This window comes from Daphnia carinata, chromosome 9, assembly GCF_022539665.2.
Source record: "Daphnia carinata strain CSIRO-1 chromosome 9, CSIRO_AGI_Dcar_HiC_V3, whole genome shotgun sequence".
NCBI classification, from domain to species: domain Eukaryota; kingdom Metazoa; phylum Arthropoda; class Branchiopoda; order Diplostraca; family Daphniidae; genus Daphnia; species Daphnia carinata.
The window spans coordinates 2,575,440-2,596,935 of NC_081339.1; the positions used below are offsets into that span (position 1 = coordinate 2,575,440).

General features: G+C 40.1%; 5 protein-coding genes and 1 long non-coding RNA gene across 7 annotated transcripts; 2 read left to right on the forward strand and 4 right to left on the reverse strand.

The window, feature by feature from the left end:
• Window positions 1-2,043: 2,043 nt before the first annotated feature.
• Window positions 2,044-3,582, forward strand: LOC130688410 (uncharacterized). Its single transcript, XM_057511395.2, has 4 exons — window positions 2,044-2,617; window positions 2,687-2,792; window positions 2,878-3,107; window positions 3,180-3,582. Exons 1-4 carry the CDS (start codon window positions 2,541-2,543, stop codon window positions 3,580-3,582), a joined length of 816 nt encoding a protein of 271 aa, XP_057367378.1. The 5' UTR covers window positions 2,044-2,540.
• Window positions 3,583-3,645: 63 nt separating this feature from the next.
• On the reverse strand, window positions 3,646-5,830 carry LOC130688398 (thyroid hormone receptor beta-A-like). Its single transcript, XM_057511378.2, has 4 exons — window positions 5,199-5,830; window positions 4,893-5,130; window positions 4,309-4,821; window positions 3,646-4,241 (listed from the first exon to the last, which is right to left on the reverse strand). Exons 1-4 carry the CDS (start codon window positions 5,485-5,487, stop codon window positions 3,890-3,892), a joined length of 1,392 nt encoding a protein of 463 aa, XP_057367361.1. The 5' UTR covers window positions 5,488-5,830; the 3' UTR covers window positions 3,646-3,889.
• On the forward strand, window positions 5,817-6,699 carry LOC130688416 (uncharacterized). The gene is made up of 2 exons (XR_009000441.2): window positions 5,817-5,950; window positions 6,023-6,699. It is a non-coding gene; the product is annotated as an uncharacterized LOC130688416 (long non-coding RNA).
• Window positions 5,952-8,796, reverse strand: LOC130688388 (medium-chain acyl-CoA ligase ACSF2, mitochondrial-like). The gene is made up of 14 exons (XM_057511365.2): window positions 8,565-8,796; window positions 8,320-8,497; window positions 8,129-8,257; window positions 7,840-8,063; window positions 7,657-7,774; window positions 7,496-7,591; window positions 7,289-7,437; window positions 7,063-7,231; window positions 6,887-6,994; window positions 6,670-6,818; window positions 6,534-6,607; window positions 6,389-6,456; window positions 6,213-6,323; window positions 5,952-6,130 (listed from the first exon to the last, which is right to left on the reverse strand). Exons 1-14 carry the CDS (start codon window positions 8,678-8,680, stop codon window positions 6,005-6,007), a joined length of 1,815 nt encoding a protein of 604 aa, XP_057367348.1. The 5' UTR covers window positions 8,681-8,796; the 3' UTR covers window positions 5,952-6,004.
• A 750-nt stretch (window positions 8,797-9,546) lies between these two features.
• Window positions 9,547-12,075, reverse strand: LOC130688399 (protein Wnt-11b-2-like). Of its 2 annotated transcripts, none has more exons than XM_057511380.2 (8): window positions 11,493-12,075; window positions 11,134-11,414; window positions 10,896-11,066; window positions 10,635-10,831; window positions 10,515-10,563; window positions 10,354-10,421; window positions 9,904-10,284; window positions 9,547-9,806 (listed from the first exon to the last, which is right to left on the reverse strand). In XM_057511380.2, exons 1-8 carry the CDS (start codon window positions 11,573-11,575, stop codon window positions 9,756-9,758), a joined length of 1,281 nt encoding a protein of 426 aa, XP_057367363.1. In that variant the 5' UTR covers window positions 11,576-12,075; the 3' UTR covers window positions 9,547-9,755. The 2 variants fall into 2 exon arrangements, with proteins under 2 accessions (XP_057367363.1, XP_057367362.1); XM_057511379.2 differs by having other exon boundaries at window positions 9,547-9,809.
• Window positions 12,076-12,224: 149 nt separating this feature from the next.
• Window positions 12,225-17,680, reverse strand: LOC130688386 (UDP-glucose:glycoprotein glucosyltransferase 1-like). The gene is made up of 11 exons (XM_057511362.2): window positions 17,318-17,680; window positions 16,997-17,240; window positions 16,729-16,934; window positions 16,247-16,668; window positions 15,430-16,178; window positions 15,248-15,375; window positions 14,570-15,175; window positions 14,153-14,493; window positions 13,070-14,085; window positions 12,836-12,999; window positions 12,225-12,751 (listed from the first exon to the last, which is right to left on the reverse strand). The coding sequence occupies exons 1-11, from the start codon at window positions 17,556-17,558 to the stop codon at window positions 12,345-12,347; spliced, it is 4,524 nt and encodes a 1,507-aa protein (XP_057367345.1). The 5' UTR covers window positions 17,559-17,680; the 3' UTR covers window positions 12,225-12,344.
• Window positions 17,681-21,496: the final 3,816 nt, after the last annotated feature.

Consider the following 21,496-nt stretch of genomic DNA (forward strand, 5'->3'; position numbering starts at 1 on the left):
TTTATGTCTCTTAAAGAACATTTAGATGCATTTGACACCGTTTGCTCTTCAATTACGTAAAGAAAGAGTAATCTAATTTAAAGATCCTTTTTTCTTCACGCTGACAATATTGATAAAGTGCACCTAAGTAATGTATAGCCTATTAACTCCAAGCTTCATGCTGTAGTAGACCTATCTTCTTCGCATAACTACGTTATCAAGCGTAACACGTTTTTCTCCGAATACAAGTTGTGTTCTTTTCGTAGGTGTGACGCCAAAAGTTAAAGGGCATCTGCCTACAATGTACTTGTATACAATGTTATCCTAAGCCATTCAACTACCTTTGTGTTACGATAATTAACGTTATCTATCTTAATGGCTGCATATTATAATTACTTCTAACTTTACAAGGATGCAGTCGAACGTGAGCAATTGAGGAAATGTTTGTACCACGCAATTTGTTTGTTTTGATATAACATCCTTACAGACAAGCATTACGTACCAAGGCAAATATACCATCTGTTGATCGGTATCAACGTTTGCCGGCTGGCAATCAGGAGAAATAAAATTACATGTCGTCCCTACAGTACAACAGTAACAACAGAAAACATTCAATTCTAGACGAAGGTTTTATGTATAATAGTATCGGATTTTACTGGAATAAACGCCTTGGTGGTGAACCTTGTACTGGAAGAGTGAAAGTCTCCCCACCCCCAAACTTGACATTTTGCAAATAAATACAAGGAAAAATATTCTTGGGGTAAGCTATTGCAGATATTGTGACGTGAATAGTAAAGCATTGACGTACTCGTGTTGTGCATTTGTTTACAAATGACGGCATATTAATATTTAGCAGATGGTAAAAAAAACACATGATTCATGTACGTTCTGACACTAAAAAATAATGCATTGATTAGACAGTACGTGTATAGATTTTTAGCGGCTATTTTTCTAGCACAGTGCCTACAATGTCAAATGCGTATGTGGGCTACATGCAACCAGGAAAGGAAGAGGTTGACACGATTTCTGCCTTTATGGTTCTCCATGCACAAATAACATTACGACGTAGATCAGATAAACACAGGAGAACTTGTGGACTTACCGCAATCTTGTTCCATTCTTGCTTAAATCTCGTCGTGGGGAAAAAGTGTGCACAAAAGAAAAACGAAATGGCAAAGCATGGCGAAAAACTGAGAAACCCCAGCAGACGCATTCATTAGCAGGCTGCAGTAAAGCTATCCTGCCAATGTCATGAGGTAGAGGAGGTAGAAAAAAGATTAAATTATTTTTGTCACGAACTAGATGTGGCAGTGCAAACATGTCACAGATAAATATAAATTTTAATTATTATCCTCACATTAAATTTTCTAGGTAATGGAAAACGTCACAGCAGAAGATGGGTGAAATACTACACAATGGCGTCGCTGCCTAATCCCACAGGAATACTGATTGAGCGATTTTTCGTTCTATATTTGATAAAAAATGGAATATTAGAAAATTTCGGGAGAACCTTTTGTAGTTTCTGCCAGACTTTATGAAACATTGACACCAATTACTCTTCTACAGGGTTATAAATACAGTAGATTTGACAGATTGGATTGATAAACGGTCGAAGGCTGGAGTGTATTCCCTTAGCAATAACACTCGTGATGGTAACAAATGTAGTAATATTAAAGTCAAATGATTGCTTCTGTATTATTTTTTCCCTTTATGTTATGATACGATGTGCAAAGAGATGTACCAAATATTGGATTCATATAAAGTGTCGGGAAAAAGCACGTGAAACAGACACCAACGCAGTTTTGCTCCCAACCTTGGGCCATATAAGAATCCGTAACGGACATTGGTTGCAGAGATCTCTGCATTGGTTGTTCAAAAGTCGTTACAGGAAATGAGCTCTATTGATCAGAAATTCGTGCTCTCAGCAAGATTCTCAACAACAAATGGAAAAGCACAAAATAATTACTAAGATATCTTAGTCTTAGATACTTATTGTATTATTCTGTGCATCGTAAGCTGAAGAAAAAGGGCGCTCATGCGCGATCCAGCATGGCCTGACGTCACCACTGGTGACGCAGCATGTGACTAAAGTGGGAAGGACACCTCTGGTTAATTTACAAGTTGTCAACCGCCGTTGGGCTAGAGTCCCAGCCCCAGAACATCAGTAGCACTTGGCGCGCTCTGTTTCAAAGGATTGGAAATTGCCGGAAGGATGTGCGAAAAACTGTACAAACGAAAACTGAATTTGTTTCTTTGATTCCACATGTAGTTCAAAGTTGGCAGAAAATCATGGAAAACCATGCGGAAAAAGACGGCTTTTTAGGATCAACGACGAACACGCTACCTTGTAATGACTGCAACGCTACGAGTGGCTGGAACCAGGCAATTCTATAAAAATAGAATATTCTTCCGTCTTGGCTATTCATTCTTTACAGCCATTTATATATATATTTTGTTTGTACCACGAGGAGACGGGTTTCGAGTCGTATCCACCAGATCTCGATGGCGTCCGGCAGTTTATTCATTTGGCTTGTGCTGGGATCGGATCTCCCCTCAATGTTATGGTAGCCAACGTGATTATTAGACAGCGCCGATTGCGAAATCCTCGCAATACCTTCTGGCTTGGTGTCATTTTCTGGTATGCAATAAAAATAATTATGACAAATATTTAGTAAAAACTAACTAATTCTATCGTTGGGCTAAAAAGTAACCTGCTGGCTCTGGCCAATGCAATAATTGAGTTCGTGGCTTTCGTGTTGATGAGCGCACAAGCATGCCTCATCTTCCGTATTACCGCTGGAATTCCGTATACTGTAATTATATTCATGATTAGCACATACATTTAAGACATTCCCTTTTCTTATTAAACCAAAATTTTGCTTTGAAATATGGCGACAGCTGATACTAGTCAACCTATTACTGGCCACACTGGATCGATGGGTTGCTTTAACTTATCCGCTTTTCCATCGAGAAACCGTGAACGTGAAACTTGTTGTACTCGTTCAATTGTTTTTTTGTACGCTCGTTATATTGTTGTCTACTCTACCTTACTGGACCGAAATGATTCCCTTGAATGGGTGCGGTGTTGACCCAAAAGTTCTCGAGTGGACAACCGTCGTCTTCTTGAGGTAATCGATCAGTTCTCGCTGCACAGTAACGTTTCACTTGCAAACTTTTGTTTAACTTTTTCGCTTGAATAGCTTAACGTTACTTACCATAATGGCCCAAGTGCAGATCTACTTCAAGGCCAGGAGTTGTTTGAGGAAAGATCTTACGAGGCACATTTCCAATCACCAACAGAATCGCATAAACCGGCTGGAAGTTGAAGCGACTGTGACACTGGCGTGTGGGGTCATGTCTCTGTGCTTTTTCAGCTTGCCATTTTCGATCGTGTGCATGGGTGACTGGATTTGTCGAGATCATCAAATCGCTACTGTTCAACCACGTCAATGGTGTTCGTTTGCGCAGTCTGCTTTGCCGTACCTTCGTGAACTGTTATTAGTGCATAGTGTTTACAGCCCAATCATGTACATGATTCGTAGTCGGGAATTCTCCCAAGCGTTTCGATCGACCATTTCTTGTTCGGAGAGCCACAAGAAATGAACCAGCGTCGTATAACAGAAATTCGTATGAAACCTAAAAGGAAAAAAAAGGCAACAGGAAAAATAGAGTAATATTTTTTATGGTCATCAAACTACAAAATAAGTCCCGAATAACCATAATACACATGTTTGATTTGACATTAAACAGTTAAATACCAATGAAAGAATTGACAGTTCTAGTTCCACTGGAAATCGTTCACTGGTATATGCGTGTTTATGCATACTCCCGGGAAGCATATCACGAATAATGTTGGCACCGGGTTATTCACATAGTATTTCGGTGATTTACATCTTTAGTACTAAAATATTTAAATTGGGTTATCTGTTTCCATTTGTTGACTTTCAGTATCCGCCGTCAAATTCTGCTGATCTTCTAACACAGCACACATTTCTTCGATTTTCTCCAGTTCTCGGTAGGTAGGATCGGCGACGGGTTCCGGTTTTGGAAGTGTATGATGCGTCTTAAGGATACTAAACTCCATCGCACTGAGAAAATGATTCGTGTTATTCAGGTCCATGTTCAGGTGTGGGCGTGGCTCAGTGTCAATCTCCTGATATAGTTTATGAAGGTCTTGGTTGGCAAAACGCACTTGGTGATCGCTGTGCACGTCGCTCAACTCCCGCAAATCGCTCATTTTGGCCAGCAAATTGGCAAAGGTCCTACGATTTTAAAGGGTTGTTTTAATAACACACACTGATTTGTTTAGAATGTTTCCCATTTATTTACCGTCCTTTATCAGCAGGTCCGTATTTCCAATTGCAGTATCGCTCTAGAAGTAAAATATATTGTTCTTGGGTTTTTGCAATGGATTCACGAGCAACAAGATCTGCTCGATCGGGCGTAAACATCGTTATGAGACTCAAAAGCATGATAGTCGGCTCGTCGACTTTGAACTTATGCATGGACGAGATAAACGTCAGGTGCATGTCAGCCAACTGAGGGGTGAGAAGGCGCTGGACATCTTCCAGGCTTAAAGACGGTGTAAACTCGTTGACGGGGGTATTGATTCGCCATTCCTTCTCAGACATACGAAAAGACGCAACTGCACGTAGAATAGACAATTGCATTACGGCAGCCTGCAGAATGTTTGCCTGATCCTGCCGACAGAGCGAAGAGAACTCGCTAAGCGAGCGCGCAAAGGCAGCCCATCGTCGAATACCTGTTGTGAACATGCTAATTACTTGCAGGCCAGTTCGCGGCGTACTGTTCTGCGTTACTTCTGTTCCAAAAGGTACTTGCCTTATTTTTCATGAAAAAAATAAGAGGAAATTAATAGTACAGGTATCACATAATAAGCAAACAAATACTACCTGTAAGCTTTCCAATAATCATCAACTATGTTCTCTAAAAACTTCACATCTTCAGGGCTGAGATATACATTGATGTCTTCAAAGCTTGGTTCGTAAACTGAACTGGCTTGTAGTGTTGCATTAGTTTGGGGATTATTTTCTTCCACAATCATATCGGTGCTTTGCTGCTTGGCAGGTTTACTATTGACTAGCTTGGCCTCTCTCATTTTCACATTTTCTTCTTCAGTACGGAGCCATCCTATGAGATTATAGAAGATTGGTTTTGATAACCTATAACACATATGTTTGTACAATGAGCTTACTTACCTTTATCCATTCCTATTCGGAAACATTTTTGAATTCTACATTTTTGGCAGGATCTTCTATTTTCCTTGTTTATGATACATGTTTGGCCATGTACACAAAAGAATGACTTGAACGAATCATTCTGCATGGCTCTTCTAAAAAATGCCTTGCAGGATTCACAACACAATCCACCAAAGTGATAGCTTTTCGCTCTATCACCACACACTCCACAAATCTTTTTTGTTGGTCTGTTTTCAAGGACAACATTTTCTTCATTACTTGAGCCAAGAGAACTATTGCTGTCATCCATTTATATAAGTTAACATAATATATTTGTTACTGTGCAATAAGAGTTTCCAAACCAATATGGGTTAGGAGGCTTAACGTTTATTTGATTGTCGAATTGACTAAATGTGAAACTTTGCAAAATGACCTTGTCCAAGGGTCTCCACGGACTCTCGAGAAATTACCAATTCAGCTGGAAGCTGTCGAAGGCGAGTTCGAGAGATAAAACTATTCTATTATCTCGAGATGTATACACGGAGTATGCTAGAGATTTAAGCTGAGCTTTTCGTTTTGAGGATCTGATGACGTCATGAAAACAGCTGAGAGCTGTTTGTTGCTAAGCGGCCAATTTAGAAGAAACTGGTGTGGTACCCTTTCTCCCATAAACGGCTAGTGGAACGAGGAAAAACGATTGCAAAAATATTTCCTCACGAAAGGAGCTAAAAAAAAATCTAGGAATGATTCTAGCAGTTTGCACATTCACAATAGTAAGATAAAAATTCTTTTTGTATTAGTTGTATAAAATCTCCCATTAATAGGCACTATGAATCTATGTTCAGTTCACTGACAGTTATTTCACGCATTCGGAATTTTTGAATTTTCCCTGTAACGGTTTTTGGAAAATCTTCTCGGAATAATATGTACTTTGGTATCTTGAAGTAGGCAACCTGGAAAATAAGAGATCAATCGTTTCATGTTCGTAAAAACTGAGTACGTATGAGTTATTTCATAATTTTTCTCGTTTTATACGTTTTCGCGACAAAAATTTCGAACATCATTTTCGGTTACTGCGCAGTTGGGTCGTAGACGCACCCACGCGCAAACTTCTTCACCTAGTCTTACGTCTGGAACACCAATTACCTACGTGAATGCACGACATGCGATAAAAGGTAATAATTAATGCAGAATTTAATAAACTATGTCACGTGAGCTTCGGCAACTGCTGGATGGGTATGAAGTAACTCCTCAATCTCACGGGGATAAATATTCTCTCCTAAGTAAAAAATTTGGTTACACAAATTTAACATGTTTAATTTAATATAACAAATTTTAAAACTTTATTTGTTTTACCGCCTCTTATAAGCATATCTTTTGCCCTACCAACGATTTGCCCATAGCCATTCTCGTCAATGACAGCAATATCACTTTAAAAAAGAACATTAGCAATTTGATGTATTTTTGGTAGCACAAGAATTAAACTACTTGCCCAGTACGTAACCAACGATCAGGCGAAATAGTTTCCTTTGTTTTCTCCTCGTCATCCCAGTATTTCAACATAGTTGAATACCCTCGCGTGCACAGCTCTCCTGGCGTATTAACAGGGACGATTTCTCCTTGCTCGTTAACTACCTTTACCTATATAATAATGTACTGTAGCTTCATCTAAAATTTAGACAATGATTATCTAAAAAAATCCCTTTTACCTCAGTGTAGTCACTAGGAAAGCCGATGGTTGAATGCCGGACTTCCAAAGGGTCGCTAGAGTATCCAGAGAAAGTCACTGGGCTGGTTTCTGTCATACCATATGCCACCTAAATATTTTACGAGGCCATTAGTCATTTTTCAAGTGAAAAGCTGGTATTTCAGGAAGAAACACTACCACAAAGTCTTTCATGTGTAGATCATGAACCACGGCCTTGACAATCGATTGCGGACAAGGTGCGCCGGCCATATATCCTGTTGAGAGGCTAGTAATGTCGTAGCTTTTCAGTTCGGGTAGATTTAGTATGTCTACAAACATGGTGGGCGTACCGTATAGTGAAGTGCATCTAAAGTTAAGTGGGTTTAGAATTTAGACGGTCCAATCCACTTTTCGTATTCATTACCGCTCCTGTTCCACAGCTTTGACAGCTTCTCTTGCGCTGAAAGCGGGACTGGAGAGAACGTAACTTCCACCGTGGCTCACTGCGCTAAGTACTCCCATAACACAGCCAAAGCAGTGATAGAGTGGTACAGGAAGACATAAGCGATGGACCTATCAAAAAAAAAAAGATATCACATGGTTACGATTAGAAATAAAATGTTATTGATACCTTTAGATGATAGCCCGTTCGTAAGCCCATTAGGTATCCGTTATTGACTATGTTATGATGCGTCAATGTAGCTCCTTTAGGATTACCAGTAGTGCCCTAAGGTTGAGGATAGGTCTGACTTACGTTGCCCAGTTATATCATTTATCGTCTTTAGGGTTTACCGAAGTAAATTGGATGTTTGCTGGTTCGTCAAACTGAATTTTTCTTTGGATTCCATGAATTTCTTTTAACTCATTGTTGCCTCCTAATTCCATGACGTCTTGGAAGCGCCATGTTCCCCTGCTTAATGCAAATACAAAGTGCATAGTGATAAAAGAAATTACCCACAATTCATCCGGTTTTACTTGACGATGTTATCAGAGATCATAATGACACTTCGAAGAGACGGGACCTCGCTGCTGCTGATGAAACTCCTCTCATTTGTTTCTTTAATTTGAGGCACAGCCTCATTCAAGATCGAATAATAGTCGCGATTTTTGAATGACTCAGCAGCTACAAGGGCTTTAATGCCGACTTTGTTTAAGGCATATTTTAACTCCATTGGCTGGTAAGATGGATTTACATTTACCTGGAATGGATGAACATGTAATGGTTATGTTTTCTTACATCGTGAAATATATTAAAAGTACTAACTAGAATAAGGCCTGCTCTTGCTGCTGCCCATTGAGTCAAAGCCCATTCGTATGAGTTAGGCCCCCATATGCCAATTCTATCTCCACGCTGTAGCTTTAATGAAACAAATCCTGCTGCTAATTGATCTGCCTAATAAAACATCAATAGGCTTTATATCCAGAGTTATTATTATCATACAATAGCTATCTTACATCGTGAAGTAGTTGCTGGTATGTCTTTCGGATCTTTTGATGAACAACTATAACAGCTTCACTGTCGCCATGCCTGTGAGATGCACTTTCTAATAGCTGACCAATTGTTTTTCCTAATAAAGGAGTAGTTCCAGGCCCACACACATAGCTGTATTCATATTTCTTTTTGTTATCATTCCTAAGGAAAAAAGTAAGTACCTACATCATATAGCTATTACATCTTTGAATACAATAAACATATATGCCTTTCAGAAAAGAGCCTAAATGGAGAGCCAAAAGAACTCATACATGTCAAACTAGAATTTTGGGGTTTCAAATGGTAAAACCATTTGCTTCTGGAGATTTTCATGAAACAAGACATTTGACTAGTGGCAACAAGCAACAACTTTTAAGGTGTTTTTAGGTTTGAATGTAAGGCACTCATCAATAAGAATAAAACTGAACTTAAAAAGCCAATCTTTCTCGAACAAACGGACGTGACAACTGTTTGAACAAAGGCATTAAATCTTAAACAAAACAACATACCAAGCTACGATTGACTTCAAGGTCGCGATAACAAAACCCCCTAGTCACCGCTTCAAGAGCAATCAGCCCTTTGGCTATTTTTCTAAAATTTATTTAAAGAGCTAAAACTAATTTTCATTTGCTTCTAGGTGTACGTAATAGGAGCACTGTAGAAATAATAATATAAACTCTGAAAGTGCTTAATATTCAAATTTCCCTCTTAAAATACGCCATCTTCTGTCGCCTACTTCAGCAGTCTACGGCGGCCTCTCTAAACCCCAAATTTAGATCAAAATGTTGTTGATATGCAACGGCACGGAATGGTTGAAGTAGTTCACATCTTTGTGAACAATAGTGTTTTTCGAGTGTAATTGGTAATTTATGATAAAACAATTTTCCTTCGCCTTAATGGAAAAAATGAGCCAATGTTCTTTCATTTTGGTATGTATTGGCGTTTCCAATGACGATCTTAATTCCAAAAAAGGTCGACGTCTTAGTGTTAGGAAACTACAAAATATATTTCATGGATATATGTTACATTTAAGGAATAAGGGTTATTTGTACTTCACAAAGTTAAAACAAAATAAGCTTTCTGTAAAAACAAATTGTTGTAATAAAACAGCATATGTTCAACTATCTTATTTGCATGTACAAACTTTTGGTTCGAAATCTCAAAAACTTTGTTGACAAACCTGGAGAAAATTGAAACAAATAGTGACCTCACAATTCATACTGTGGTGTGTAACTAAAAATTGGAGTTAATCAGTTTAGTTCTGATGTACTTGAACATTACACTATTCAAATAAACTCTTTAAGAGCATAGACTACACAAAAATGGATTGACGAACTCATATTAGAATGAAAAAGAAAATACTGTAGAAGAATTTTAAGGTAAATATTTTAGGATTCGTTGAAGATGATATTTAGCCATGCTACTTGCAAACGTGTACTTCAACTTGACGTCGACATGTTTGACAGCGAACCTGCTGATTGTATCCAGGCAAAACATAAAAAATTACAAAGTGAGACTTTTGTTTAGTGATCCTCATCGAAACGTAGCTAAAAAAAAATTGCAATTACCGTGCAGCACCAAATGTATTTGCAGTTGCAACGCTCGACTTGCTGGCGGAAAACTTTGAAGTAACCACGACCACAACATAACGAAGCGCAACTCCCGCTGCTATTTTCCAGGGTAGCGTTGCACGTTCGGCCGGAGGTACCCAAACTGCCAGATTTTTTGTCTGGTCGGCAAAAATCAGGTGATTTGGTAATGTAGATGAGATCATGCTCGCTGAAACCACCATCTCGGACAGCAGTAGAGGCCATCATAACTGGGGGTGCTTGAGGATGATGATGTTGGATGGCTGTTAAAACAGCCAAACGTCCGGAAGCAACGGCACTTCGCCGTCGCATGTCGTTCGGCCGTCGGGGTGTTACTTCCACTGCCAATCCATACAATGTCTGTTTCCATAGAAATTTTAATTAGCATTATGCTCGAGTTCTTTAATAGACATATGATTATCACCATACTTTCATCCGATTGGCGATTTCGCCTATTGGTGGAAGTGACCGCCAACAGGTTTTGATCTGGCACGAACCTGTTTCATGTAGGCGGAATCAAAAGATAATGTTTTGAGTTCAGAGAACCAAACTAAAACGTGACATTAAGATAATTAAAAAGTGATTTTCACCAGAAACGCCGTGGCACTTGCATTGCGTGTGTAGACTTTGTTCAGCCACCTGTTCATAATTAGACAAAAATGTAATAAATCTAGCGCAAGTCAAACAGTAGTCCGATTTGTAGGCAATACTTTACGTCCGACGCGGTTGTTATGCATGTTGATTGCTGAAATTACATGAGGCTGTTTCCATTGTTGTACGGTAGAAGAGGAATCCAACTGACCATAGGGAGAACTGCTCTCGTCAGAGGCGCGCGAAAAAGTGACATCCGACTTGCGATTCGCTCGCTTCAAAGGTGCATCAGTAAATGTTTTCGTGAAATGTTTAGCTTCAAGTTAAAATCGAAAAATTGATGATATCGGCGGCCAATTCAACAAATTCTTTGTTGTTACCATATTTGATGTCATCACCACAACCACCCCATTTGAATTGGCCATCCGGTGGATGGCGCGGGAACGATCCGCATGCGCAATGCTTGAAAATACCGGCGGAACATCCACGTGCAACGATACGAGTCAATGCGGCTGAAGCTAGTGCATACACCCAAGCTTGCTCTCTCGTACCTGACGAAAAGCAGGCGATAAATCAAAGTTTAGAAAATGCTATTTTGAAAGAATTACGATATCTAACCTCGGGACAGATCGGGTGTTTTGCGCGGAAGGAAATCGACCGAGCTACAATTCCACCTGCGGTCGGCAAAGGCTTGTCGACAGGCCTGGCTGCCGGACTGGCCCGCCTCCCAAACGGAGAGCATCAATGCAGGCTGCTGCAAGCATATTTTCACTTGCTCTTTTGTCAACAGTTTCTGACGTGCAGCTGCCCAGCAAGTTGATTTGACATTGCTTGTGTACCGACTGGTATTTAGGGAAGTCCAATTCCAAATACCAATGTCCCAGTGTCTGTGTAAACCTCTTTCGCAACCACGGAATACGTGAATTATAATGAAAATTAGACGCGAATGGTAATCCAGGAGAACAAAAGGCACTTACATCCAGTTGATGGAAGCAGCCGAAGGTGGTATGACTACCAGTAGGCAAACAACTAGTTGCCAAATCAATGTACGGCCATCCATGACCAACAAAACGATGTATCAATCGAATCGAGTGTTGATCATTCGGAGCCGGTCGAAGAAAGGGGAAATAAAAACGCAACACTGAAACGATGCTTTGATGGCGGATCGAGTCTGACTGAGAGGCCTCTTGTAACTTTCAACCTCTTCTTTGCCTTTTTCTGTGAGGGAACAAACAGAAGAGAACGGTGTGGTTTTGGTGGCCGGAACAAAGATTGCCGCACACCGAGCAGCCCACCTGTTCACTCGAATTGTTTTTCCTCGGAATAGTGTACGAGAAGTTCTTGTGAAAACGAGATCGATCAATCACATCGGTTCCGCCCTTGCCCACGTCGTTCTCACATCGCTCATACAAAGCAAGCAGAGACTATGCAATTAACCCAACCAAAAAAAGAAACAATAAATGAAACGAGAAGACAAAGAAGGAGAAAAGAACTAGATTGAAAATACGGACAAAAATGACTTAGAGCGAGCAAACATCGTGAATGGGCTCGTGTACACCTCGTGCCTGGTGCTAAATGATACCTGAAGGTGCGAGTCAAAACGAGAGAAACAAGATAGAAATAAAGCGACCCTCCCTTCCGATTGTATGCTCTCCGTGTGACTTCATCCTTGTTTGAGGTAGTGAAGACGGAACGAAAGAAATAAGAAAAACCTTGTTAGTTCGTCTTATTAGCGCCATGACATTTCTCACATGTACAAGCCAGACAATGGGTCACTGTTTTCCATGACTCGGGAAACCCTGGGTATGAATAAGAGGAAATTTATTCATTTAGAACTCGGAAGGATCGTGTTGGCGCTGCTGTTCCGTCCGATTGCGGGCGAGTTCCTCTTGGATCATCTTGATCTCCGTGTCGTAATCGTTCCATTCGGCTACGATGCGCACGGCAGCATCCAATTTCGCCTCTTTCGTCTGCGGATTATTGCACAGATCGATTGTCTTGGCCTTGCGCTTCGACGTGTCGTCGCACCAAGTCTCGCACCACAGCCATTCTTGCGGTAGGGACTTGATTGGCACTTGGTGGATCATGTTGTTGGGTAGATCTTGATCCAGATTGGACAAACTGTTGGGATCCTGACTCAGCGCTTGGTACTGCCCTCTCAGTCTGTCTCCCGCAGCGATTTTCCGGAATCGTTTCAGGTCGACGACGTACAAGGCAGAAATGTGGTACTTGCGTCCTTTATTTTGAAAAAAGAGAAATCAAAATTGATGAATTCATTAAAAAAAACTTATTCATACAAACAATTTCGTCACGCATTTACCTTGCAGATGGTTTCTCCAGTAGCCAGATTTCCAAAAGCGGAACCCGTCCATCTCGCGGCGGCTATCACAGAACGGCGTATAACCGTAGGGTGCTCCGCCCAAATCAAGATCTCTCAATTCTTTCAAATCAGCACGGACGATCTGATCAGCATCGACGAAAATACTGTTTGATAAAACGACGATGGTCAATTTACTGAAGACTGGATAAGAAGAATTTATAAAATTATTCGTACATTTTCTTGACAGAAAGTGGGAAGAGGACGTCGAGGAAAAGAATTTTGTATCCCCAGATGATACGTTGTTTTTCCTTCTGTTGGTGGAGCCAGCGAGGCCATTTGTACTGAACGAGCTCATATTCAAATCCGTACTGGGCAGCCATGTGCGGTAAGAAATCTTTCAGGGTTGGTGAGAGGTATTGCTTGAGGAACCAGAACTTGACGGGCGTCTTGGTGTGCTTTAATACACTAAGCATCATAATGCGGATGAAACGCTCGTAGAGATGTCCAGACGCCAAAGAAAAGATGTTGAGCTTATCTTCGTCATCATCATTCGATTTGGAAGAAAAGGTGCTAGTGATCGAGTTCCATAAACCGCCATTTTCTTCATCATCAGACGAGAGCAAGTCCATTTGTTGTTTGCCCGACTTCTTGGCCACCTTTAACTTAAGGACGTGGGATTTAAATGAGCTGATTAGCACATGGATGTCCCCACTGCCACCGGAACTTGGTGTGTCAGTTCCTTCGTGAGAAACGATATCGTAGATTTCGCTTGAGCGGCCTTCTCGAAGCCGCAATATCCACGAGCCTGGATTGGCCTTCAGCTGCAAATAACCTAAGTTGGCCATAACAATCGTATCGACCATCAAAGGATCAACAGGTGTGCCCAGCGTTAGCTGTAGGCCTCGTGGAGGTGAGCCTGAATGGGAATCGAAACAATGACCCTCCAAGATCAAATGTTCCAACTCGTATTCGCTGTGTACATCAGTTTCGACATCGCGCAGCCGAATGTTGTCCAAATCGTAAGGGCTCCAAACAGATTCAACCAACCAATTATCAGGGACCTGCATACCCTGAGTAAGCAAAGCGCCGACGGGTAGGATACCGAATTTAGCTATAGGGCCAGCCAGCTGGCGTTCATCAGCCCCAAACATGAGGTCTGGTTCGAGCACCAAACGATAGAAGCTTTTCAACGGCATTTCGCTGTTTTTCTCTACGCAATTCATGAAGACCCTAACGCGGCAATTCAGCACCTGTAATAACAGCCATCATACTAGCGAATTACTTCTTCATTCGACTAATGACTAACGTAACTTTTACCTCTTGTAAAACAAGCAGCAAGGGAGCCAATTTTTGAGCCCCGAGGGAAAGCGGATCTACGACTGCAGTGATGTCAATGAATGGGGAATCGCTCATTTTTGGTGGGAAATGGAGCAAACTTAACTCGCTTCCGCGCTCGTCAATGTTATGACGAGTCTTGGGTGTCGTTCCGGATGCGCTGGACATGAGCAGACCTGCTACTTTCATCATAAGGTCACTGCTGTGAAGCTGTGGAAGGTCTTGTGTGAACTGAAGAATCTTTTCGCCGGAAGTTGACATAGTATGTTTTTCTAACAAAGCTACGTCATCAGAGCTAAAATCCTCATCGTCATCAAATGGTCCTACCAGGAAAAATATGAATAAAGTTTGTTTGATAACATAAAAAATTTTGTAGGAAACGTATGCAAATTCTTTTACCAATAACACGCCCGTTTGCAATCAAACCACGTTGTCCAGGTTGGAATTCGAGAACGCGCCCAGCAACGAGCTCGTGCAATTTTAAACCGAAAGAACTTTTCTGCGTTGGCTCCACTCCAAACTCAGAAGCGGTTTTAGTTCCCATGATGAAAGCTTCAGCATTTTCAGTTTTCAGCAGTTTGTTGAGTAATTTCATGTCATTAGACGTCAAGGCAGCATTGATAGTATCGATATAGTGGCTGGCAGGATCCGACAACGTCTGCAGGTTATGAACCAAGCTGAGGCGGATCAACCTCGAATTTTGCACATATTCCAAAGCGTTTTGAACCAGCTCTCGGCCAGCCGATTGAGTGACATCCGTCACAAGCCAAAGAGTAATGGGCGTCAATGCTTTGGTGTTTGACGATACATAGGCTATCGAATCAGTGAAGGCGGCAATAAGCTGATGAGATGACAAAGAACTGAGATCTCTGATTCCACTTTCCACAACACCAGTCATATCCAAATATTTGGTCGACATTGATAAGACGCGATCGTTTAGGCGAGGCATTACATTTGGCTGCCCCATCAAGAAATCAATTACATTATCGTCCTCTTTCATTTCACCTTATAGAAGTTGAAGGCAAAAAAAAAAAAACCATCATAAACTTGATTTCAAAATACGAAACAAAATGTTACCTCGGAATAGTGCCTTTTGCAGCGAGGAAGTCTGTCGCATGAGTTCTGTTAGCACAGCCTCTTCAAATTCATCGGCATTTAATGAATTTTCGTCAAGGGCAACGCCGTTCAGGAGTACTTGCGGCAATCTGAGAATTTCTTTTTAGTACATGTACAATTTAAATACTGAAACAAATCTATACTTTCTGAATCCTGTGCGGCGGAGGAAATCTTTGGTCAATTGCCGGCCAACGTCATAGTCTGAGTCTTCTCCAAGGACCTCTTCCAAGTCGGCGCTAAACTTTTTCTTCAATAACTTCCCAACGTCATCTACTGTGATGCTTTTATCGTCTACGACGGCGAATAAGTCCGTAATAAAACTCAATCCGTCCGTAGCGTGGGTGCGTTGAGCTACGTAGTTAAATGCATTGAGAATGGCTACCCCTGGATCATCGCGTCCCGAGAGTTTCGGGTCTGAATTGACGGCCATAACTAGGCCAACACGTAGAGGGGCATTGTGAACAACAAAAGATTCTGCCAATTTAATAAGTGAACGAGCTTCATCAAGCAAAGGATCCACAACCAGAACCAGGTTGTACATGTTTCGTCGGATACTTCGCAGGGCTCCTGGATAACTAGGCCGTAATAGATCTTGAATGTTGGGACTCCAGCGTTTATATTGCGGATCCTTTTCTATGTCATTCACGAATAACACGGCGCTGTCTCGAATGTCAACAGCGTATTGGCGCGACGGTGGGCTCAGATCCAAAGATAGCAAAGAACTGACGTATTGGGATGGAACACCAATTTTGTGTAGTCCCTCTACAAGTTTGACTTCTTCTCTCAATTGTTCAAACAGCGTGAACATATCCATCGTGTCAACACTAAAGTGTTGACCATTGATAAAAAGCGCAGCTTCAGATGGTTGAAGACTCAAATCATTGGCGAACCTCTAGGAAATTAATCATACAGAATCAATAATTATCAGTCATAAAAATGGTTTCGATCAAATTTGCTGACCTGTTGATTGCGTTTAATTTCCGCTTTTAGCGCTGGTCGAACAGTGGTACGGACTAAAGAACGTGCCAATAGAGGAAAGTTCTGTGCTAGTTGTGCCATAATTTTGAGAGATTCGTCTTTAGCAGCACTAAGGATGCGTTCAGCGGCTTGCAAACTGAGTTCTTGTAGTTGCCATACTTTAAGAGGTGCCAGTTCTTGGGACTCGTCTAGCAGCGCTTGTTTTAATTTGTCCAGTTTAGGGGCCAGGTCTGGATTGAGTACTTTCAGCTTACTGAATAGGAAGCCTTCAATATCGACGTCTTCATCTTCAACTTGTTGGCTTGCTCCTTCATCGCCTGGAGCTCCGCTTTGCTCTGCAGTGACTTTAGTATCGTCTTGCGCCTTGTATTCGGTTGATTTTATTTGAAGTTCAACACCGTATCCTTTTAAGAGGAGTCATTTTTACTAAGCTGTTATAACAAGGCTAAGGATTTAATAGTTACCAGAGAGCCTAATTTTAGTTCCTTTGCGGTCACTTATATAGTGCCTCATGATGTATATGATTTCTCCTGACACTGACAGTGGTTTGAGTGTATGGTGGAACTCTGTCAATATTTTGGACCCTATCTCACCATAAAGAATGACTACTGGTCTATTCTTCGACATTTTACCAGGATATTGGTGATCCAGCTTGTACAATTCTGGACTCCTAGATGAAATATAAACAGCATGAATTGGAACTACTACTGTTAAGGTACAGAACAAACTTACTTTGGCTTTTCATTCAGCAATGCTTTAATAAGACTTGGATCACATGTCAATTTACCATTGATTTCGGCAACTGCCTCACATTTTTGCTCAGGCACGCCTTGTACCATTGCAATTTGCTGAAACATTTCAAGTTTGGGAGAATAAACATGCAACCCTAATGAAAATTTCATGAGGGACACTTGAGCCTCAGACAGGTATTTTCGTGAGAGATCCACAAGAACTTCATATTTGCCCTTGTCAGTTTCTATCAAGAAATGTTCAAAATTATAAATTTTATTATGCAAAAATTATGATAAATATGAACAATAACTGAAAACATACTTTCATAATACTCATTGGTATTCAGAGACAGATCTTCAAGAAACGACCAGAAATATGACGGATCCTCGTCATTCAAAAATTCCGCAATTTCCAAGGCTATCGGTGTTGCATTCCATTTGGCATTTAGTAAAGTTGATACAGTTCTAGTTTTCCCCTTAGCACCATCCGCTGTTTCGCTGGCAGTTTCTGAAAACCGCAACTGGTAGAATATCAGACACAAAAAGAGGGTGGTAAATTTCATTCTTCGTTTTCCCTTTAAAAACCTCTCTTTTTTTACACAAGACCATACACAAATGGCCAGATCTTTTAAACCGGCCGTCTGTGCTGTCACTTGCTCTTTGGTCGGCTGCCTCTCATGCTTTGATAATCGATCACAGACATTGATTGCATCAAGTTTCTGAAGCTTACGCTAGATGCCACTATGCAGCGATAAAAAGAGAAGTGGAATAACTTATTTCCAATATAATATTAATATTATTTGCTACTGATACATAGTTATCTAATAATTCATCAGTATTATATTAGAATGATCAATCAGAACACGTGTGTTTTAACATAGTATTTATAACAGAGATTCTCGAATGTTATTAATACTTGTTCGTGTACACAACGCCATTTGACATACACATACAATATCGTTAATATATTCTGTGTGTTCTTAATACCATGCTTCAATACAATCTTTGCATGCATATACTTTAAAAACCAGAAACAACAACACATCCAGTTTAGTTGATTCGTTGATTAATCGCCACTCGAGCCCATTTCTGAGAACTGAGCAGACAGGGTTTTTCCTTCTGCTTGTTTGACATTCGAGAATTCTTTTTTAAAGGCCTCCATCATAGTTGTGGAAAAGGTAAAAATACTAAAACAGTTTCCATTACCAAACCACCAGAACACCAACACTTGAAAACGAAAAGTTCAAATATTGCAACATTTTGTATGATAAAAGTAGGTACACAACTTGTTTAAAAATTCATTTAGGGTTAAACAACGCCCAGACACTGTTTCAAAATGCTTGTTTATTTTCGGTCCTACGTTCCTATCTCACGACGGTTATTGAAATTCTCGTAAAAACATTGATGATAGTTTCTAAAGCTAGGCTATTGGGCGCACTTTAATAGACTTAGCAGGAATTAGTTGTTTGCTTTACTATGCAATGCCCACACTTGCATTTTTACGCCGTTTCTATTATTGCCCTATGCCCGTGGCTTGTGCATCGGACATCTAAAAAAAATGGATTCATGATAATATGATCACCACTATCATTTAAGTTAGAATAACATATTTTTCTGAGCCGTGGAATCTGATGAAAATAGAATGACCCGTTGAGACTAGCCAAGAAAAATAAGAGCATAAAATCGTTAACGTTGCCAACAATTTCGAGAAAACAGTTGAATGGGTCTACATTTATCTGCTATAGGCATGGACAATTAATTTTTCTCCGAGGCTGTTCTAATTTCCATTCTTTCTCAAGTGTTCGTTCCTCGTCGACCACTTCGGTCCTTCGTATGCCTACCTGATTGGATCTTCCTAAGTTCTTGTCTCATTGTGTCGTCCCAAATTTCCCTTGCAGATGGCATAGAAATCTATTGAAAAGACAATACCGCTGCTAGGCTGGACTTAAGTTCAATTTGTGTAACATCAAATGAAGTATGCAATAACATTCAATTCATTATCTCACACAAGTTTAACAATAGTACCACGAAAATGATCAAAACGACCATTATCATGGCTTCGGGGGAAAAAAAATTTAATTCTAACTGCACGTCATCTTTGTCACCTACCTTTCGTAACTTCAATTGAATCTCCATTGCAGATGCTGCCAAGTATTGAATAGCCAAGTCTTAATTTATGTCTCATATCAAATTTAATGAATTTACTAGTATAGGGACTCGAAATCTCAAATCATTCTTTGATTTCAATCTAAAGAACTATCATTATTACACTTGCGTCAGTGACTAAGTTTACCCATAATTTAAACTGATTCTATATACAGTACAATGAGCTCATACCGGACAGATGTGGTAATCAACCGTTGCGAAATAGCTAATCTAGTAATGGAATGCCAAACGTCAACGCAGTTTGATAAGCGAAACAAAGGTAATCGAGTTTAGCAAGAGCCGATCACGCCTTTTAGAATAGATATTGTCTTTATCTTCAGGAAAATGTTATTTTAATTATACATAACACAAAAAGATTATTATTAGATGTTGGCATCGTTTCTTGGTTTTGATAAAATAAAAGAACAAAGTACGCAATTTTGGGCTAGGAAATTGTTTTGGTGGCATAAAATGTTACGTTAATTTTGCGCAATAGCGGAAAAGCTTTGATGGCTCTGTGATCGTCATTCATGGCATATGCTCGGGACATTTGTAATATCATTAAAGCAAAGTTGAAATTTTTCGAAATGACACATAGCAACCCGCACTATTTGATTTCTTAAATCTCGTATTCTTTGCGGAAATCAGCCAATACGAATTACTCTTTCTTTGCAAATAAAACATGATATTTGCATGTCTTGGCCATCTATAAGTATGTGGAACCAGCGTTCTCCGGTTTCCCAGAGAATAGCTCAACCGGATTTTGCATATCGGATTACGCGGAGAGTTCTTTAAGAGTTCAGACGCATACTACGCTTCTTTTCTTCTGCTTATCTTCCTTTGTGCCGTGAGGCAAATTATGATGTAATCCCTTTTTCAGAAACGGAGCAAAAGCTTGCCAAGGACAAATGTGTTGTCGTCTTCTCCATCAGCAAAACTGGATTGGCGATTTGTCAGGCATCAAACCTTGTTAGGGTATAAATCCAAACATGGAATTTCGCAGTGGATACTCTGTCTTCAGGAAGAGACATAAAGGTCATCTTACCTATTTCTTGTTTTGGAAACGTCAAACTAATCAATTAGTTGAACTTTAATTATTCAGGCGCAAACCTGGACGAACCAGTTTTGACTAAACGTTCAATGTTCTTCAGCTCGTGGCAAAACCCCATGATTCAGCAAAAAGGAAGAATTATATTCTTTGAATTCATAACCAAGCCCTGTCTCAAATATGCTAATGTTAACGACTTCATCACGTACATACCTCAGTTTAGGCAAGTTTTCACGGATATTTACATATTATGTTACCATAGCCCTGGATGTAGCTTACGGGCAAGTTAAAACTTGTGAACAAACGTGGCGAATCATTAACAAGGGAGAATGTTTAAAAGGAAATGCTGTTGAATAATATTATTGATAACTGCCAATCGACCGAGCAAAATAAAGAAGAGATGACAAGACTACGTCTATACAATGCAGTTTGTGTATACGTACCTAAAAAGGTTTACTCTTACGACACTTACCCATTATTGTTTTTAAACCATTCTGTACATGGAGACAAAACTCTAACCAAATGATCGGCTACTGTCTTTACAGAAATTCTTACGTGGTTCGGATGACGATGCTTTGGCATATGGTTTTCCTAAAATCACACTATCAACTTGGAGGATTTTATATCGAAACATAAGGGTTGAAAATGCGATTACCAGTTCATCGCCGTTACGTAAAGGAAAACCGTGAGTACTGTAAACAGATCTCACGATAGGATTTCTCTAACTGTTAAATAACTTCTAAAGGTATTCTAATAAGATTCAAATATTCTCAGTTTACGTTCATAAACTTAGTGGACAAGTTACGTCCACAAAGTTTATAAACTGAGTCTGTAGCCTCCACTGCGAAATCGGTAAAACAAAGAATGCTTAGAATGCGACCTGGGAAACAGGTGCATCAAAAACACTTAAAAAAGGCTGGCCACCTTTTTGTGCTGACGTTTACGGGCATGTGGTCCAGATTGTGAATAAAACGTATAGCGATATTAAGTCATAGGTATGATTTGTCCTACTAATACTAACATAGTAATAAAAAAAGGTGAAGTAATTTAGTAAACAAAAACACATTTCTTCGCCTTCTGGCACACATGTGTCATTTGCCACACGGTATTGCACATGTTCTGTTCCATATTGCTAGTCTCCCCTCCCACCGGAAACAGACTCACATGTCGATTTTTAAAATTTTTTAAACTATGTGTCTAAAGTAATGGGGTAGCGAAGAGAGGGGCATTGCAATGGCTGTGTCAATTGATGTGAGCCCATTAATAGTATAATTACAAACGCGTTCTAAAAAGGTGGTATTATTCCAC

Coding starts and splice junctions, on each gene's coding strand:
- LOC130688388 (XM_057511365.2), bottom strand. CDS start 8,680: ATGTCTTGTTTCATGAAAATCTCCAGAAGCAAATGGTTTTACCATTTG. Junction 7,232..7,288: donor AAAGCTGTGGAACAGGAGCG/GTAATGAATACG, acceptor ACTTAACTTTAG/ATGCACTTCACTATACGGTA. Junction 6,608..6,669: donor GATCGTTGGTTACGTACTGG/GCAAGTAGTTTA, acceptor TCTTTTTTAAAG/TGATATTGCTGTCATTGACG.
- LOC130688386 (XM_057511362.2), bottom strand. CDS start 17,558: ATGAAATTTACCACCCTCTTTTTGTGTCTGATATTCTACCAGTTGCGG. Junction 17,241..17,317: donor TACCAATGAGTATTATGAAA/GTATGTTTTCAG, acceptor ATTTCTTGATAG/AAACTGACAAGGGCAAATAT. Junction 16,669..16,728: donor AACTAAAATTAGGCTCTCTG/GTAACTATTAAA, acceptor TCCTCTTAAAAG/GATACGGTGTTGAACTTCAA.
- LOC130688398 (XM_057511378.2), bottom strand. CDS start 5,487: ATGGATGACAGCAATAGTTCTCTTGGCTCAAGTAATGAAGAAAATGTT. Junction 4,822..4,892: donor GATTATTGGAAAGCTTACAG/GTAGTATTTGTT, acceptor ATGAAAAATAAG/GCAAGTACCTTTTGGAACAG. Junction 4,242..4,308: donor GGACCTGCTGATAAAGGACG/GTAAATAAATGG, acceptor TTAAAATCGTAG/GACCTTTGCCAATTTGCTGG.
- LOC130688399 (XM_057511379.2), bottom strand. CDS start 11,575: ATGGATGGCCGTACATTGATTTGGCAACTAGTTGTTTGCCTACTGGTA. Junction 11,067..11,133: donor AACACCCGATCTGTCCCGAG/GTTAGATATCGT, acceptor GCTTTTCGTCAG/GTACGAGAGAGCAAGCTTGG. Junction 10,285..10,353: donor AAATCGCCAATCGGATGAAA/GTATGGTGATAA, acceptor CTATGGAAACAG/ACATTGTATGGATTGGCAGT.
- LOC130688410 (XM_057511395.2), top strand. CDS start 2,541: ATGGTAGCCAACGTGATTATTAGACAGCGCCGATTGCGAAATCCTCGC. Junction 2,793..2,877: donor CCGCTGGAATTCCGTATACT/GTAATTATATTC, acceptor ATATGGCGACAG/CTGATACTAGTCAACCTATT. Junction 3,108..3,179: donor ACAACCGTCGTCTTCTTGAG/GTAATCGATCAG, acceptor TCGCTTGAATAG/CTTAACGTTACTTACCATAA.